The sequence below is a fragment of the Podarcis muralis genome, chromosome 17 (genome assembly GCF_964188315.1).
Source record: "Podarcis muralis chromosome 17, rPodMur119.hap1.1, whole genome shotgun sequence".
Lineage (NCBI taxonomy): Eukaryota > Metazoa > Chordata > Lepidosauria > Squamata > Lacertidae > Podarcis > Podarcis muralis.
Window position 1 is genome coordinate 26,348,809 of NC_135671.1, and position 16,260 is coordinate 26,365,068.

Sequence of the window (16,260 nt, forward strand, 5' to 3'; positions counted from 1 at the left end):
TATCGGCCCTTGTGGTACTGTTGTACAGGACACTAAGGAGTGTGCACTGAGAAAGGAAGAGCAAAGCAGACTGGTTATAAAAAACCTGGAGGAGGAAAATGAGGGATTAAGTACACGCTATGCTGACCTGCTAAATGACCTGGAGAAACTGAGGAAGCGGGAGGCACAATGGAGAATAGAAAAATCTGGCATCGAAGCAAAAATAAAGGTATGAGGAGGAAGAGACTCCTGGATGTGATTTCGGCACCAGCTTCTCACAGGCTTTATGCTACATGTTATTTTCTTTAAATAACAAGTTATATATTCATAAGTACCAATGGGGACTGACATTCATTTACATTCCTTCACTTAAGACCCAAAGCTTTTTAAAAATTGATGTTGCAAAGCAGGAAGCTGACTTCAAATAGCCACCCTAAAATGTAATCATTAAATAATAAAAGATATTTCATTCAAATATAAACATGTAGTTTTTTTAAAAAATAAAATAAATAGAAATTATCCTATCCAAGATTTCTCCCCTCGGTGAGATTGGCAGCCCAGACCTGTGGATAAAAATGACCTGACCCAAAGGTGGGTCATTCTGTTCCCAGCAGTCACCAGCCAGAACAGGTTTACTTGGAAGTATGGCCCACTGCAATCAATGGGCCTTACTTCCAGGTAAGTGTGCAAAGGTTTGCAGTGGTCATTTCATTTCTCTAATGTTAATGTCATGAATTACAGCATGTTGTAATTAATTGTTCTTAAACTTTGCAATACATTTCTATCATTCTTTAGAGAGCTCCATGCATGTTGAGTTTTTATATTGTATCATCTTGCTTTCAAAACAAATAACTCTTTGGAGTGATTTTGATAAATATGCTGACTCTTTCATTTTGTTAGGATGTCTCACATATACAGATTTCAGCATCTGTTTATGCATATCTATAGCAATATGTTGTGTGATGTATCTAGACTTCTGTGAGATCGGAATTATTAAAACTAAATTCCACTTACATAGCTATAGCATATTTGTTGCTTTTGCACAAATGAGATATCCACAGATAGATAAGCTATGAATGCTTTATAAATTAGGCACTTTAAACCCTTGTATTTTTCTCATAGAGATTTGTTGCTAAGGTATGGTGCAGTTGTTGAGTGAATCTTGCTATTTCTCTGGACATAATCTATATTTCAGACATGTGTCAGTGCATTTTATGAGGCTTGCCCCCTAGAATCCTGGGAATTGTAGTTTGGTGCTGCTGCGGATAATTCTTTAATAGATTCCTAGTCCCAATCTCAGAACTGCATTTCCCAAGGCTCTTTGTGGAGAAAAAATGACTATTGCATGAGGAGTGTGGCTGTGTCGATGGGTGAGTGTCAGTGACCTAGGTTTCACCTCGTACTATTCCTCACATTTCCCTAATTACTCCCTAGCTGTCTCCTGAACCCCTCAATTGCTTCTTCTAATCTCCTTCTCACTCACCTTGCTTCTCCCAAAGTCCCACCTTTTGCACTCTCTCTGCCTCTTCAAACTAGTTCCCTTGTTTTGCTCCCTCCTCATTTCTTCCTGCTCTTATGCTCTTTTGCCTCCTAAATCTTTTTCTTTCTATCACCATTTCTCATGTCTTGTCTCTTCCTTGGCTTTCTTCACTTCATCTTTTCTATCTGTTTTCCCCTCTTTCAACTCAATCTGTTCTGTGCATCCCTTACTTTGTCTCTTTGATAACTTCAGCTTCCCTTTCGTCCTAAAACCAATACCACAAATGCCTTGAAATGTTGCTGTTGCTGCTCCTGTCGCTCCCACCATCTTCCCCTCTGCCGGCCTCGTCTTTTAAATACATAGTTTTATTGATTTCCAGTATAGAACAATTACAAAAAAAGAGAGAAAAGGATACAAAAACAAAATCCCAACTTGCCCCCTTCCCTCCTCCAGGACAGATTAATCTAGTTAAATTTTCAGACCACCCAGTTACCCAGCTTACCAGACCACCCAGTTACCCAGCTTACCAACAGAAAGACACAAGTGAGCGCTGGCCTGACTTCAACAATAATGGCCGCTTGATTCCCGGAGCTCTTAGAAGGAGAAGAAGAGTTTGGATTTGATGTCCCGCTTTATCACTACCTGAAGGAGTGGCTAACATTTCCCTTTCCCTTCCTTCCCCGAAAACAAACACCGTGAGGTGAGTGGGGCTGAGAGACTTCAGAGAAGTATGACTAGCCCAAGGTCACCCAGCAGCTGCATGTGGATGAGCGGGGAAGCGAACCCGGTTCAGCAGATTACAAGTCCACCGCTCTTAACCACTACACCACACTGGCTCTCCCTAACCTAGGGTTAGGGTTAGAAAGCCATCAAGCAACACAGTCTGAATGACCTCTTAACAATCACAAAGAAACCTACCAAATCACCCAGCCCCAGATCGACACCACACAAGATCTAGTCCAAGGTCAACAAGAAGACCAAAATGGCATCGATTAAGGGAAAGACAGAAACAAGTTCCCCAGATAGTGAATACGCAATAGTACCAAAACAGAACCTGGAGGAACTTGTATTGAAACTGAAAGAAGCCATCCGAGGCTCTCTCATGGACTATGCAATACCTGAAAGAACCCAATGACTCCCTTGGAGCAACAGATCAAAGAACTGAACTCCAAGATGGAAATTCTTATGGGCGCCATCTTCAAATGCAAGAAGTACAAATAGTCCATGTCTAGAAGTAAAACACAAATATAAGAGATAAACCAGCTGACTTGGAGAACTGCCTCCAGAAGCTTCCCCAGCTTCCCCAAACAAGTGGAGAAGAGAGACCCAGCAGGCTCTGGAGCAATAGAAAACACATTTGCTGCATCATCCATGTAACAGCCCTTCAGATATTTGAAGATGGCTGTCCTGTCTCCTCTTAATTGTCTCTTCTCCAGACTGAACGTACACAACCCTTGATTCTCAATATTTAGATCTCTCGTCAGCTTTCCTTCTTGTGCACAGTCTCTGTTTGTTTCCTCTTATGTGTCCATGACAGTCATTTGGAAACCTGTTGCTTTATATGGGAAAACAATTCCAGGAAGAAACAGTGTAATTTGAAGGAACTTCTACATTAGCATGCTTTGAATGCTATGTTGGATGGATTTTTTCAGAGTTCCTCACCAGTCACATTCCTTATTTTGTGTTTTTGGGACATTTGAAGTTTTATCAGCTCTGCTGATGTTTTCCCCTTGTTAATATGCTTGACAACCTGGAGATCTAAATCAGAAAGCTTATTTTACTTTAGCAGACTATTTCCCAGAATGGAATTCTGCAATTTGAACTATTTACGATATTAGAGGGTTTCACAAAATGCCTGACCCCATTGCCTGCTCATTTGTAAAAGAAGATGTATACATTTATCTGTGTATACATGACTGGCTCATTAAAGCAAGCTCCAAGGAGGCAATCAATTCACATTGATCGCATTCTCACACTACTGTAACCTTTTTCATAATAAACGATGAGAAAATCTCTCTACTGTTCTGTGGCCCTGGAATAGGTAAGAGTCATGACCACTAGAAATTAGCAGCAGACTCCCTCCATGCCTTAGTGTTTCCTGTAGCCAGCTGTTCTCTAAACTGTGGAGAACCCAAATCCAATGTCCGTACCTTTTAACTAGTGCAGTTACTAGAAATATGAAAACTCTATAGCCTCCTGGCAAGGTGTGTGTATGACGGTGGTCAGGGAACAGGAAGAAATATGCTGGAATCAGGGAGGAAAAAGAGAATTTTTCTTTTTTTCTAAGGGCACTTGGTAGAACCTCTGGCCAGTTGACACTGTCAGCATCTAGAGCATCAAGAACCCATGAGTCTGTGCATCCTTATGCCTGATGCACCCCAGCTTTCCATAAGTTCCACCTGATCCAAACAAGACATAATTCCTTATTGTGAGTCAAGTTAAGAAGCCCAAACCAGGAGACTTTATACCAGTTCACAACAGTGACTTGTTCTTATGTGATGTCCAGCAAACTTATCAAGGCCAATAATGTTTCAGAAAACATTGAGAAATAATGTGTGATGATTTCATTTAGCACTTATTCATTAAATACAGTCTCCTCTGGGTGCATCCATACTGATCTTATTTATGTGATCTGATTATGGGTGGTGGTGGAGAGAGTTTATTGCTCCACTTCTAAGCTTTCTCATGGATAGCTTGTACCTTGTTAAAAAAAATTAAGGTTTTCCAAAATTTGTCTAGTGACAGGTCTCAGTGGTGTCCAGAGGCACCATTCTTGTTGAACTAATTTAATTTGATATTGTTCTTCACAATCCTGGTACAACTTAAGGCTCCCCTGTTTCCCCTTTTTAAAAAAGTGCCAGATACTGTATTTCCAATGCTAATTTTTCATCAGTAGTCAAATCCACAACAAAAATCTTTGTGGCACATCTGTCTACTACTGCTTCTTCCTACAGGTTGGATGCAGAGTTCCCATGAACTTTGCTCATGGGATGTTCCTACTAGAGGAAGCAAGGGAGGAAGTGATTTTTGCTGATTCCACCTTCCCTCTGCGACCTTTCCACAAACAGAGAGAGTCCTTCTCCTCATGGAAGGAACATTGTGGTTTTAACCTTCTAGCTTTGGAAGTGACTTCTGTAAAAACACATGTGTCTACATGGTCAGGTATCACATTGAAAATGAATAGCTCAGTTGGTAGAGTTGGGTCATGGATTTGAGTTCCATGTCGGGCAAAATATTCCTGCATTGCAGGGGATTGAACTAGATGACCCTTGTGGTCCCTTCCACTTCTATGATTCTATGAGCTGATGTTATGCTCTGAATTTGTGTGTGATGATGTTACTTTTAATTTTTTGAAGTGGATGCTATCATTGCATCATGAATAGCAGACCTGTATTAAGCAGTTTTGGCTCTGCAGCAAAAAGGCTATGTTTTAATTTCATTTACAACAAAAACCCACTATCTACAGCAGCTCTTTTTTGGCACCCACATGAAACTTTTGAGCCATGAGTTTGCCATTCTTAGTTTGAGCCGGTAACTAATTATCTATGAATTAATTGGAGTCACAGAGTTTTCTTGGTAGACAGAACTTAATTCAAAGAGCCAAGCTTCCATGATGTGGTGAGGATTGTTTTACTGCCTATACCATTATTTAATCTAGCTGCAGATACCATTTTAGTTTGCTAAGCTTTTAGTGTGAGTTGAAGTTCCACCTCCCTATTGATGTTGAATTGTTTTATCCTGCTGTTGGTTATGGCTGATTTTAGTAATTTGAATTACATTTTTTTAAAAAAATTCTTTTATGCAGCTTGGAGTTTTCTAAATACAGAAAAGCAGGGTGTTGTTTTCTTAAAAAGGGGCAAAAATCCATACTATTTTTGATCCTGTTATAATGATGTGCATCCTTCCATTTCTTGTTTAATTTTGTCTATAGCATAATATATGTTTTCCAGAATTTGGAAGCTGATTTAACAGAGGCAAGTGGGCAAATGGAAACCTTGCACAGCAAATGCAATGATCTGGCATCTCAGCTGGGTGCTAAGCAGACTGAACTAACACAAAAAGATTTGGATGTGGCCAGAACTAGGTATGTGTGCAGTGTTTTTATAAAGGGCTTGTGAGCATTCCCATGATAACGAATATGGGGCAACATCAAATGGTTTGCTTTTTGTAGTATGTTTTGCGCATTTTGAAAAAAGTTTAGAATGTCTACTGTTTACGCAGACTATCTCAATGCCTTTTGACTTCTGTTATGGACATTATTTAAAAATTGCACATCTCTAATTAGCATTGGGTCAAAGAGTTCTCAGTCTCTGCTGCAAGTCACAAAACATCAATATGATTAGTAACATAAGCAATTAATTTGAGAGGCTAAATGCCCGAAACTGACAAAAGTTTGAAGCCTAACTTTCACTTTTTAATTAGAGTTAAGTCTGACAGGTCAGCAGGAGTCTGCTGCTAAAGGTTTAAAATGTTGTGATTTTAGCTTTATCTGAGCGTTTCACATATTAAGTTGGATCATGAGGATTAATACTGCATGTATGAAATATGACTGACACGTAAGGCAAGTCTGAACCAAGAAGCACAAGCAGGGCAAACTTACGTTTCGGCTAATACGACTGTTGCTATGCGGGAGCTTAGATCAGTGTAAATAATTGGAATCTTATGCTGTCCCCAAAGAAATGTCCAAGCACAATTAACAGCAGTAGAAAAATGAGGGAACGTATTAATGATGACAGCCACTCGGAACCCCTAGGAACTGTCTCGCAATCACCAATCACAGTGTTGCTGCAGATGATGTCCCGTATTAAGTGTGCATAGATTGTGCAGACAGTGGCCATATTTTGGATGTGAGCTGGCAGTCAATGGCTAGGCAAATTAGTTTGTTCTTGAGCCACACTCCTTTCTACCTCACAGCAGGGGACCAAACCTAAGACATCTTTCCTGGAAACACTTCAGAACCCCTTGAAGCTATCCCACCAATGCAGGAACCTTTTGGGTAGTGCTGGTACGACACATATTGCTGCTGCTCCCTGCTCAAGTTGGCATTATCTGTTCAGGCATAATGCCTGGAAAGAGGTTATATCATCTCCAAATACTGATGTTCTGAATGGCCACTGTGCTTATCTAGCATACATTTAGCTTTCCATAGAAATGCCATGATGCCTCTTCCGTTTGCTTCCACTCTTTACTACAAGTTGCTACAACTCTCATCATCTCTGCACACTGGCTATGGTAGCTGGGACTGATAGAAGTTGTAGTTAAACAACACCTTGAGAGTCACAGGTTGGCCACCCTTGTTTTGCAGTTTTATTTTCTCCCATGGCCTTTCTGTACCTTTTCTCTATGTGCATGAATTTAAACATATATGCGCATGCACACAGAAGATAGATTTCTATTATTTGCATACTACCTTTCATTTCAAATAAATACAAAAGCAGTTTATAGGACATTTAACAATAACAATAAAAAAACCAGTGTGTCTGAAGAAGTGTGCATGCACACAAAAGCTTATACCCAAAACAAACTTAGTTGGTCTCTAAGGTGCTACAGGACAATTTTTTTATATATTTCGACTGCGTCAGACCAACATGGCTACCTACCTGAATAAAAACCCAGTAATCAGTGGCGTCCTCCAGAGGGAGATCAACTTGTAAGGGAGGTGCCACATGGTGAAATCCCTTCCCTGCACCCCTGTGAGGTAGACATCTGAAGGCTGTGGTCTGGTAAAGAGGGATGCTTCCACAGTTCACAGCAATCAGATTGGTCATTGTGGGAGAATGAAATTCGCTCAAATCACCTGGTTATTTAAGGCTTTATAAGCCTGTACTTAAACCTCAAACTTTGCTCAGTATATGACAGCCAGTGCAGCTCTTTCAGAACAATTTTACATGCATGCAGTGATGAAGACTCTTGCCCATGGAAGATTGTGCCACGATAGGTCTTCGTTTAATGTGTCACAAACCTCCTCCTTGTTTCTGCGGTAACAGTCTTGTCCTCAGGCCGGCATTGGAATGTTTACCCATTGGGGACATCATGAGACTCAGAAGCAAAACATGCAAAGGTTTGCACTGTTAACACAGCTGCCCCTCTGGAACATTTGCACTTTATATTCTAGGCAGTAATTCTTCTATACGATGTCCATGGCAATAAGTAGCCTTTAAGGAACTTGTGTGGTGGTGACAGAATGGTCCGTCTTTACAGTGCACAAAGCCAAGAAAAAGATAATGCAATTCAGTATGCAAGTAGGAAGGGGCAAGAAATCTCCTGAGAGTAGTGTTGAAGAAATTAGCATGATATTCATTGCTTATAACCCTATAAGGCTCTTATTCTGTACCTACAAATAAACATACAACTATGACTGTGAAAGATCTACAATACTTGTGGTTAGTATACCAGTAAGACAAATCTACAAAATATCAGCAAGGGTTATTCTGAGGATGACAGATACCATGGGCATGATGTATGTTCATAATTGCCACATCTAGCATCTGGATTGGTGGCAGCTGCTTATATTAAACTTTGGAAAGTTGCACTTGAAGTTTGAAACCACTAAGATTCACAGGACTTAATATTCAATTCAGGTGTGAAAACCAATGTTCCTTTGAACTGGGTGCTTGGAATGGGAGCCTAAATGAAACTCTGACATACTTGCTTTGCAGAGAAGCTGCGAAGGATATTGCTTCTCCAATTGTCCAACTTACAATTCTTTTTATTTCTTGCTGTATCTTTTCATTGTCTGTGGTGCATATCTATTATTGGCTCCCTACAGCTCACAATGTGCAGATTCTGAAACCAGCTTCAGGATTACTCTACTGCACATTAACTCTCCACTTCAAGTGCTAGCATTAGCACTGCCCCAGCGTACGGCTAAGTTAACCATGGCTAAATTAACCAGGGTTCTCAAAACCACTTGAAACCCCATTTTCAGTCACCCACATGGATTAGACTGTGCACACCACTTGATGACTAAAGCTTAAGACATTAATCTGTGTTCAGTTATCTTTGGTATTATTCCAATATGTTGTGGGGAGCTTCCTCTGCTAAAATTGTTTTGCGTTGGCTACATCACAAAATGGCAATGCCTACCTTTATTACTTGGCCAGAAAACTAATAGGGGAAGAATGACGTCATTGCTTATAATTACCTCCCCATGTCTCTGTATTTGCATGATAGGAACTGGGATAAATGTAAATGTATCCCTTTCTTGTTTGTATTATTTGGGCAAAATTACTACTTTATTCATTCCATACATGTTCAGAAACCTGCAAAGTTGAGCTCTGCACCCAGCAGAATTACAGCTGAAGCAGCGAACCACTTACTAGCAACCCTGTCGCTTATACTCAGGTCCTTTGTTCTGCTTTGTTGTTTAGACATTTACTTGTAGGGCATTAACCTTGAAATTTGCAGATAAATGCTTGGAATTGTGAGCTTTGAGGTCTCTTCCTTTTATAGTCTTCGCGAGGCTCCATTAAAACTGCTAGGTTTTGAAAAGTATCCTGTGATCAACTGCAGCATCCCCGCTGCTTGGCTGCTCTATCTCTTCTTACAATGTAATGACTGTGCTTTCTATGAAAGTTCGCTCGGCAGGAGAAGGCTTTGACTTCAGCAGCTGTGGGAATGAACAGAGCAGCTGCCTGACCTAAAGCTCTTTCATACACACACACACACACACACACACACACACACACACACACACCATAGAAATTCCTCACTTCGTCCACCAGTCTGGTGCCCTCCATGGCAAATTTCAGAAGTGGGGAGAAAGGGCAATAATTCCATTTTAGGTATCAGATCTTACTGACATTGGTATCTGCATCAGGGAAATGTTAATTTAATTAAAGTGCATTGTTGTAGCACCTGAGAGCAGATACTTGCTTCAGAAAGAGCAAATTATAATATATGGGGTTTTTTGTGAGAAATGATAATAATCATTTTTAAACAGGGAGATCCTTGAAGTAACTCCACAAAGTTAAATTAGGAGAGGGGATATTGAAAACTTGAGATCAGCATAGAGTCCAGTGGGTTTCATCATCCTTAAATCAATAGCTAACGTTAATCTAGCCTCCATTCTATTACTTGCATTTCTTTAGGGGACCCCCAAGGAGATCATAAGCAATACAGAATGGAAACATTTGGAAGTGCAGGGCAGACCACATTATACCAGTGCCAGGAATCTCAGCACATGATATACTTGTAATTGGTGTTTCAAGCAAGCGACCCCTCACTGTTGGGGAAGTTATAACTGGCATAACACATTTTGTGCACAAGATAGTTTCACCGTGCAAGTTGGGCTATGAATATAATCCAGAGCGGACTGCACATAGGCACATTTTTGCTGTGTTGCTTTCACATCCGCTAGCACCATGGAACTTCCCGCTGAGTTTGAAATACCCCAAAGTTTAAATACAAGTTTGAAGAATTAGTTATTTAAAAGAAAGACTATTGTGGCACTTTAAATACTATACTTTACTAATTGTGGCATAAGTTTTCATAGCACAAAGTGCTCTTTTCTGGTATTTATAGACCTTCCTATTTGTAGGTTTACAAGACAGCCTACAATAAAGTTTAATTAAAAATTCATCCAGTAAAATTGAACAGATTAAAAATGTGTTGTAAAGATAAATGGCCTAAAAAACTAGCAGTCAATTAAAAGGCATTGGAAAATAAAAAAGACCTTTCCCTGTTCCTGAAATGATATCCTGAAGTTAGCCTCCCTGGGAAAGCTGTTCCACAGCAAGGGTGAAAAGAGCCATCCCAAATAGTCAATATAGAATTGTCGCAGGCAGTTTCTCTTGTATTTCCTGGTAATGCAGTCCTACTTTTGCAAGGTACTCAAGAGGCTTGTGGTTGTGCAGCTTCAGATGTACTTGGACGAAGAAACAGGTTATCTTCACCCATTTTAGCCTGGCTTTGGTTTTCATACCAAGACAGCTGTGGTTAATCTGGTTGATCACCTGCTTTGTGAGAGATGGGGGAGTTCAAGTATGTTGGCCTTGCGGCTTTTGATACAATCACCCCACCTCCCCCCCCATCCAATGGTTGGGGTCACAGGGTTAACGTGTTTTTGCTGCTTCTTACAGGGCCACTTCCAGAGAATAGCATTGGATTACTTCTGCTTGGCCCTCGTGGCAGTTACGCTGTGGGGTCCCACAGGTTTCCTCCTTGTCCCCAGTACCATGTAACATCTAGATATAGAGCTGGGTGAGGTTGCCAGGGAGACTGAGAGTCTGCACCACCAATAGACTGATTACTCCCAATTCTGTATCTACATACCATCCAAACACGGTACAGTGGTGCCTCGCAAGACGAAATTAATCCGTTCCGCGATTCTCTTCGTCTTGCGGTTTTTTCGTCTTGTGAAGCACGGCTATTAGCGGCTTAGCGGCTATTAACGGCTTAGCGGCTATTAACGGCTTAGCGGCTTTAAGAAAAAGGAAACAAACTCGCAAGAACTCGCAAGACGTTTCGTCTTGCGAAGCAAGCCCATAGGGAAATTCATCTTGCGGAACGACTCAAAAAACGGAAAAACCTTTCGTCTAGCGAGTTTTTTGTCTTGCGAGGCATTCGTCTTGCGGGGCACCACTCTACTGGAAGGCATTGACGAGCTGGAAGAGGGCCAAAAAACTGAAACTGCATCCTGACAAAATGGCGGCACTGTTGGTGGGCAGTTCTCATGTCTGAGAATTGGATGTTTGGGCTTTTCTGGAGGGAGTTGTAAAGGAGCAAGTGTGTAGTTCAAGAATGCTCCTAAACCCAATAACTTTGTTAGAGACCCAGGTTTGTTTAGCAGCTGTGGTCATTCCTGGATTGAGATTCCCTGGTGGCAGTTTTGCTTGCTCCAAGATCTCCCATTTGGATTACTGTAATGCACTCCATATGGGTTACCCTTGAAGGCAGTCTAGAAACTGTAGCTAGTGCCTGACATTGCCGCACAGGTTTTAACAGTTGCACTAGTAGGGAGTCATAATTTCCACTGGCTGCCTTTATGCTACTGAGCATCTAGCATATGTTTTCATTCTTCCAGTAGTAAAAGGCATTGTTTTGTCAACTATCTGTTAGCATATTAATTCTCTTGAGTCTTCTGTTTGTTCTGTTACATAATTCATGTCCCTGTCATCTGAATTTCTTTCCTCCTTTGGGTTTAAATGGACACATAACAATGTTTCTGTCTGTTTGTTTCTGTAAACAGCCTGCCATTTTAATGGCATTAAGTACCTGATTCATACGGTAAATCTACACAAAATGTTGTTCCTCTGTAATAAAGAGAAGCTAAGATTTTAAATTTTTAAAATCTTAAGATCCTAAATAGATACAAAGAATACTGAAAATAAAAAGCAAGATCAAAATATATAAATCAAACTGAACCACTGTTTTTAGCTGTGCTTTTAATGATCACATTTCTGCTCTCACAGGAAATTCTGAATTGCTAAACATTTTTGCTATATAGTAGAATGGAAAATCAGAAATTCAAAAGCTAAGCCTTCTTTGAGTGGTATTCAACAAAGTTTTACACAGAATAGACCTGTTAATATTATTCGGTCTAGCATAGTCATGTTTATTGATTTCAGACAAGTAGAAATGTTTGCACTGGCAGAGTGATCTGCTTAGCACTACGTTGAATTCTACCCCCTGTCTTTGGCCTGATATAAGGTGGGTCTTTCAAATTCCTTAAACATCACAAGAAGTTTCACAACACCTCTTTGGACTAGTTCTTACTGTCCCCTTGTTATGTGTTCTGTTACATAAACTCCTTAGTAGGACATTTTCACTGCAAGCATATTTTATCAGGAATCAAAAAAGGTATGAATAAAAACAGTGAAAGTCACCTGCATGTATCCCTTCTTATGTTTTTGCTTTAAAAAGTATATTGAATAATGAAAGGAGAACCGCAAGTGTTTCTGTGAGAACTTGTTGAAGACCATTTATGTTACCATTCATATTGTTGAAATGAATTAAAATGAAAACTGACATTACAGTTTATATTTCTTTTCTTTTTAGTTTATCACTCTTTCTTATCACTCAATGAATCTGAAACGATAGATGAGAGTGGAAGATTTCCCCATAAAAACAGCTAACATAACTGTTTAATTGAGATGATTGCAATATTTCTTTTGCTCAAGTTTCTTGTTTCTTGCTTGCTTTGCACAGGAAGGAGTTGCAGGAGCTGCAGAATCTCTACAAACAAAACACTGAACATGCAGCACAGCAGGCAGAGCTGATCCAGCAGCTTCAGGCTCTCAATATGGATACGCAAAAAGTACTGAGAACTCAGGAAGATGCTCACACAGCTGAAACAATATCATATCAAAAAGTATGTAGGCGCTCCGAAAGTGCATTTCCTTCTTTACAAGGGCAAAGCTTTGCAAAATTGTCACCTTCACTATAAGTGCAATATGTGGTTGGACTTGTGTGAGTAGTCATTGAAGGTCAGTGGCAAATAGCTTGTTCCATCACTGCCCTTGGCCTCATCACTAAGGTAAGGTAAAGGGACCCCTGACCTTTAGGTCCAGTCGTGACCGACTCTGGGGTTGCGGCGCTCATCCCATTATTGGCCGAGGGAGCCGGCGTACAGCTTCCGGGTCATGTGGCCAGCATGACTAAGCCGCTTCTGGCGAACCAGAGTAGCGCACGAAATCGCCATTTACCTTCCCACCGGAGCGGTACCTATTTATCTACTTGCACTTTGACGTGCTTTCGAACTGCTAGGTTGGCATGAGCAGGGACCAAGCAACAGGAGCTCACCCCATCGCAGGGATTCGAACCGCCGACCTTCTGATCGGCAAGTCCTAGGCTATGTGGTTTAACCCACAGCGCCACCTGTGTCCCTGTCCTCATCACTACCACACTGTTATTGACATGTTTCTCTTTGCACCTGAGGAAGGGAGGACATATAATTCGACACTCCTGTTTCCAGACGGGGAAAAATATAGCACAATCAATGTGCACCAGTTTGCTGTGTTCCTTTTTCTTCTTTTATCTGTTTATTTTAATTAACAAAATGTATACACCACTTACACTATAGAATCATAGAGTTGGGAGGGACCCAAGAGTCATCTAGTCCAACCCCCTACAATGCAGGAATCTCAGCTAAAGCATCCATGACAGATGGCCATCCAACCTCTGCTTAAAAACTTCCAGGGGAGGAGAGTCCACCACCTCTCATGGGAGTCTGTTCCACTGCTGTACAGCTCTTACTCTCAGAAAGTTTTTTCTGAATATTTAGTTGGAATATCCTTTCTTGTAACTTGAAGCCATTGGTTTGAATCCTACCCTCCAGAGGAGGAGAAAACAAGCATGCTCCCTCCTCCATGTGACAGCCCTTGAGATATTTGAAGATGGCTCTCATATCTCCTCTCAGTCTCTTCTTTTCCAGGCTAAACATACCCAGCTCCTTCAAGCGCTCCTCCTAAGGCTTAGTTTCCAGGCCCTTCATTATCTTGGTTGCCCTCCTCTGCACACATTCCAGCTTGTCAACTTCCTTCTTAAATTGTGGTGCCCAGATTTGGACACAGTATTCTGGTTGTGGTCTGATCAACACAGAACTGAGATTTATAAAAGGCAATCTAAAATATTCATTAACAAAACAAATAAAACGAACATGTAGAACAACTTACATTAAAAAACGCTAGAATTTTCAAAGCAGTTATACTTAATAAAATTGTGTGTTTAAAATTGCACACCAAAATTACATGTTTGGGTGGGCTTGCTATGTGTGTGGGGGGGGGGAGGTTTTTGTAGCCGTTGAAAACAATATTGTGAAGGCACATGATTAATATTAATGGGAAGGGAGTTGCAAGGATTGGGTGCTACCACACTAAAAGGTTCAGTTTCCTGCAGAATGAACACTATGTGGCACTTTATCACATACAAGAAACAGCGTAAAACTGATTAAAATTAAAATTAGGAACAGAGACAGCAGGTTAGAAGCCAATGAAGGTTTACAAAAACCTAAATATGTCAGCAGCCTGAAAAGTAAAATACCTGTCAAAATCAGCAGTCTTCATATGCAAGGTTATAATCATGCCTCCCCAATGGTATTATTATTTCTTTTGATCTGGATGCTGTACTTCTGTTGATGTAGCTTAGAATTGCATTAGCTTTTTCTTTTCTTTTTTGCTGGTGCATCAACACTGCTCAAATTGTGGTCTACTAAGACCCCTAGATCCTTTTCACATGTCCTGCCTCCAAGCCAGGTGTCCTCCAGCCTATATTTGTGGAACTGATTATTCCTGCTGTCTGCATTTACAGTTGTCCTTATTGAAATTCATTTTTTTAGTTTTGGCCCAGTTCTCCAATCCGTCAAGGGCATCTTGAATCCTGATTGTATCTTCTGTGGTATTACCTATCCCTCCCAGTTTAGTGTAAAAAACAATAATAATGACTAGCATCTGCTCTATTCCTTCATCCAAGTAATTTATAAAGATGTTGAACAACACTGGGCCAAGGCCAGAACCCTGTGGTACTTCTTACTTTTTTCCTGGATGACAAGGAACCATTGGTGAGCACTCTTTGTGTTTGGTCAGTCAACAGCTACAAATCCACTAATAGTAATATAGTCTAGCCCATATTTCACCACCATCTCTGCAAGACTGTCATGGGGGACTTTGTTGAAAGCCTTACTGAAATCAAGATACGTTACATCCACTGCATTCCCCTGTCAGCCAAGCTAGTAACTCTATCAAAAAAATAAGATTTGCCTGACATGACCTGTTTTTGAGAAACTCTTGCAGGCTCTTAGTTATCACAGCATCCTTTTCTAAGTGCTTACAGACCGATTGTTTAATTATCTGTTTCATTCCTTATAAAATCATCTCTCTTGATCCACTTGGAAAGTCAAGCCTGTTTTTGTTCTCCTTCTTTCTCTAGGCTTCGGACAAACAAGTGTGATGTCCTTTCAAGCTAATGATGTGACCATGGATTTATATTTGGAGAGCTGGTCAAGTTCATTTCGGGTTTATCAAGCTCATTTGAGCAAGCTTTGAAAAACAACACTTGATTGAGTACACTGAAGACACTTTGTTTATCCGTGTTGCTGGTCCCAATTTCTGTAGATAGAGGAAACACAGATGTGGTCTAGGATTTAAACTTAGTTTCCTGTTTGGGAGCAAACAATGTTACTTTTGGACCATTGAGAAAGCTTTCCTTTATGAGATTTTCAATCAGACCAATTAATAAATAGCTAGGCAGCCAAGACCTCGCTGAAGGGAAGTGCTGCATTTTGAAACAAAACTTTTAAACTGTAAATTTCAGAGTGTGCTGATAAGGTAGTCTGGAGACCGAGAAACTCTTGTTGTCTTATTATCCTTAGTATTGATTTAAGACTCACTACCTTGAGTCTTAGGTGAGGATAAATCTATTGAGTCTCATTAAAACCAGCATGCTACTGGAGCACTTGGTGTGTCTGGGACCAGTGAAATAGTTGGTATACATTTTTAGAAAATAATTCCTTTTCTTGAGAAGAAGAGCTATAAATACAGTATAAAATAGATGTCAATGAGTTTCCATAAACCCACTAACCTAAAATATTTGGACTGAGGGGAAGTAGTGTTGTGTAGCCCATCTTGAAATTAGTGTGGAACTGAATGCCTACATCCAGTTTTTCTAACTTGGGATCATTGGTTAGACTGTGTTCTACAAAAACGCCTGAGAGTTTGGAGATGTTTTCCATTGTAGTTATGTCTGGATATGTATTTATAAGCCTCTCAAGATGTTATATCTAAGAGCATGATACAAGCGTGAATGGGCTCATGTGATTAATCTGGTGCAAGACTGTCCAAATTTAAAATATAGGTGGAGAATTA

At 40.4% G+C, this 16,260-nt stretch overlaps 1 protein-coding gene across 7 annotated transcripts in view; it reads left to right on the forward strand.

The window, feature by feature from the left end:
* Positions 1 to 16,260, forward strand: part of LOC114587885 (endophilin-A1) — a 277,955-nt gene that overhangs the window by 36,996 nt on the left and 224,699 nt on the right. For all 7 annotated transcript variants that reach the window (XR_013391153.1, XM_077921448.1, XM_028712738.2 and 4 more), the window contains 3 exons: positions 29 to 208; positions 5,410 to 5,543; positions 12,608 to 12,770. Coding sequence is in view for 6 of the 7 variants with exons in the window: in XM_077921448.1 (XP_077777574.1) it covers positions 29 to 208; positions 5,410 to 5,543; positions 12,608 to 12,770 (477 nt within the window). In the remaining variant the exon portion in view is untranslated. The remainder of the gene's footprint in view (positions 1 to 28; positions 209 to 5,409; positions 5,544 to 12,607; positions 12,771 to 16,260) is intronic.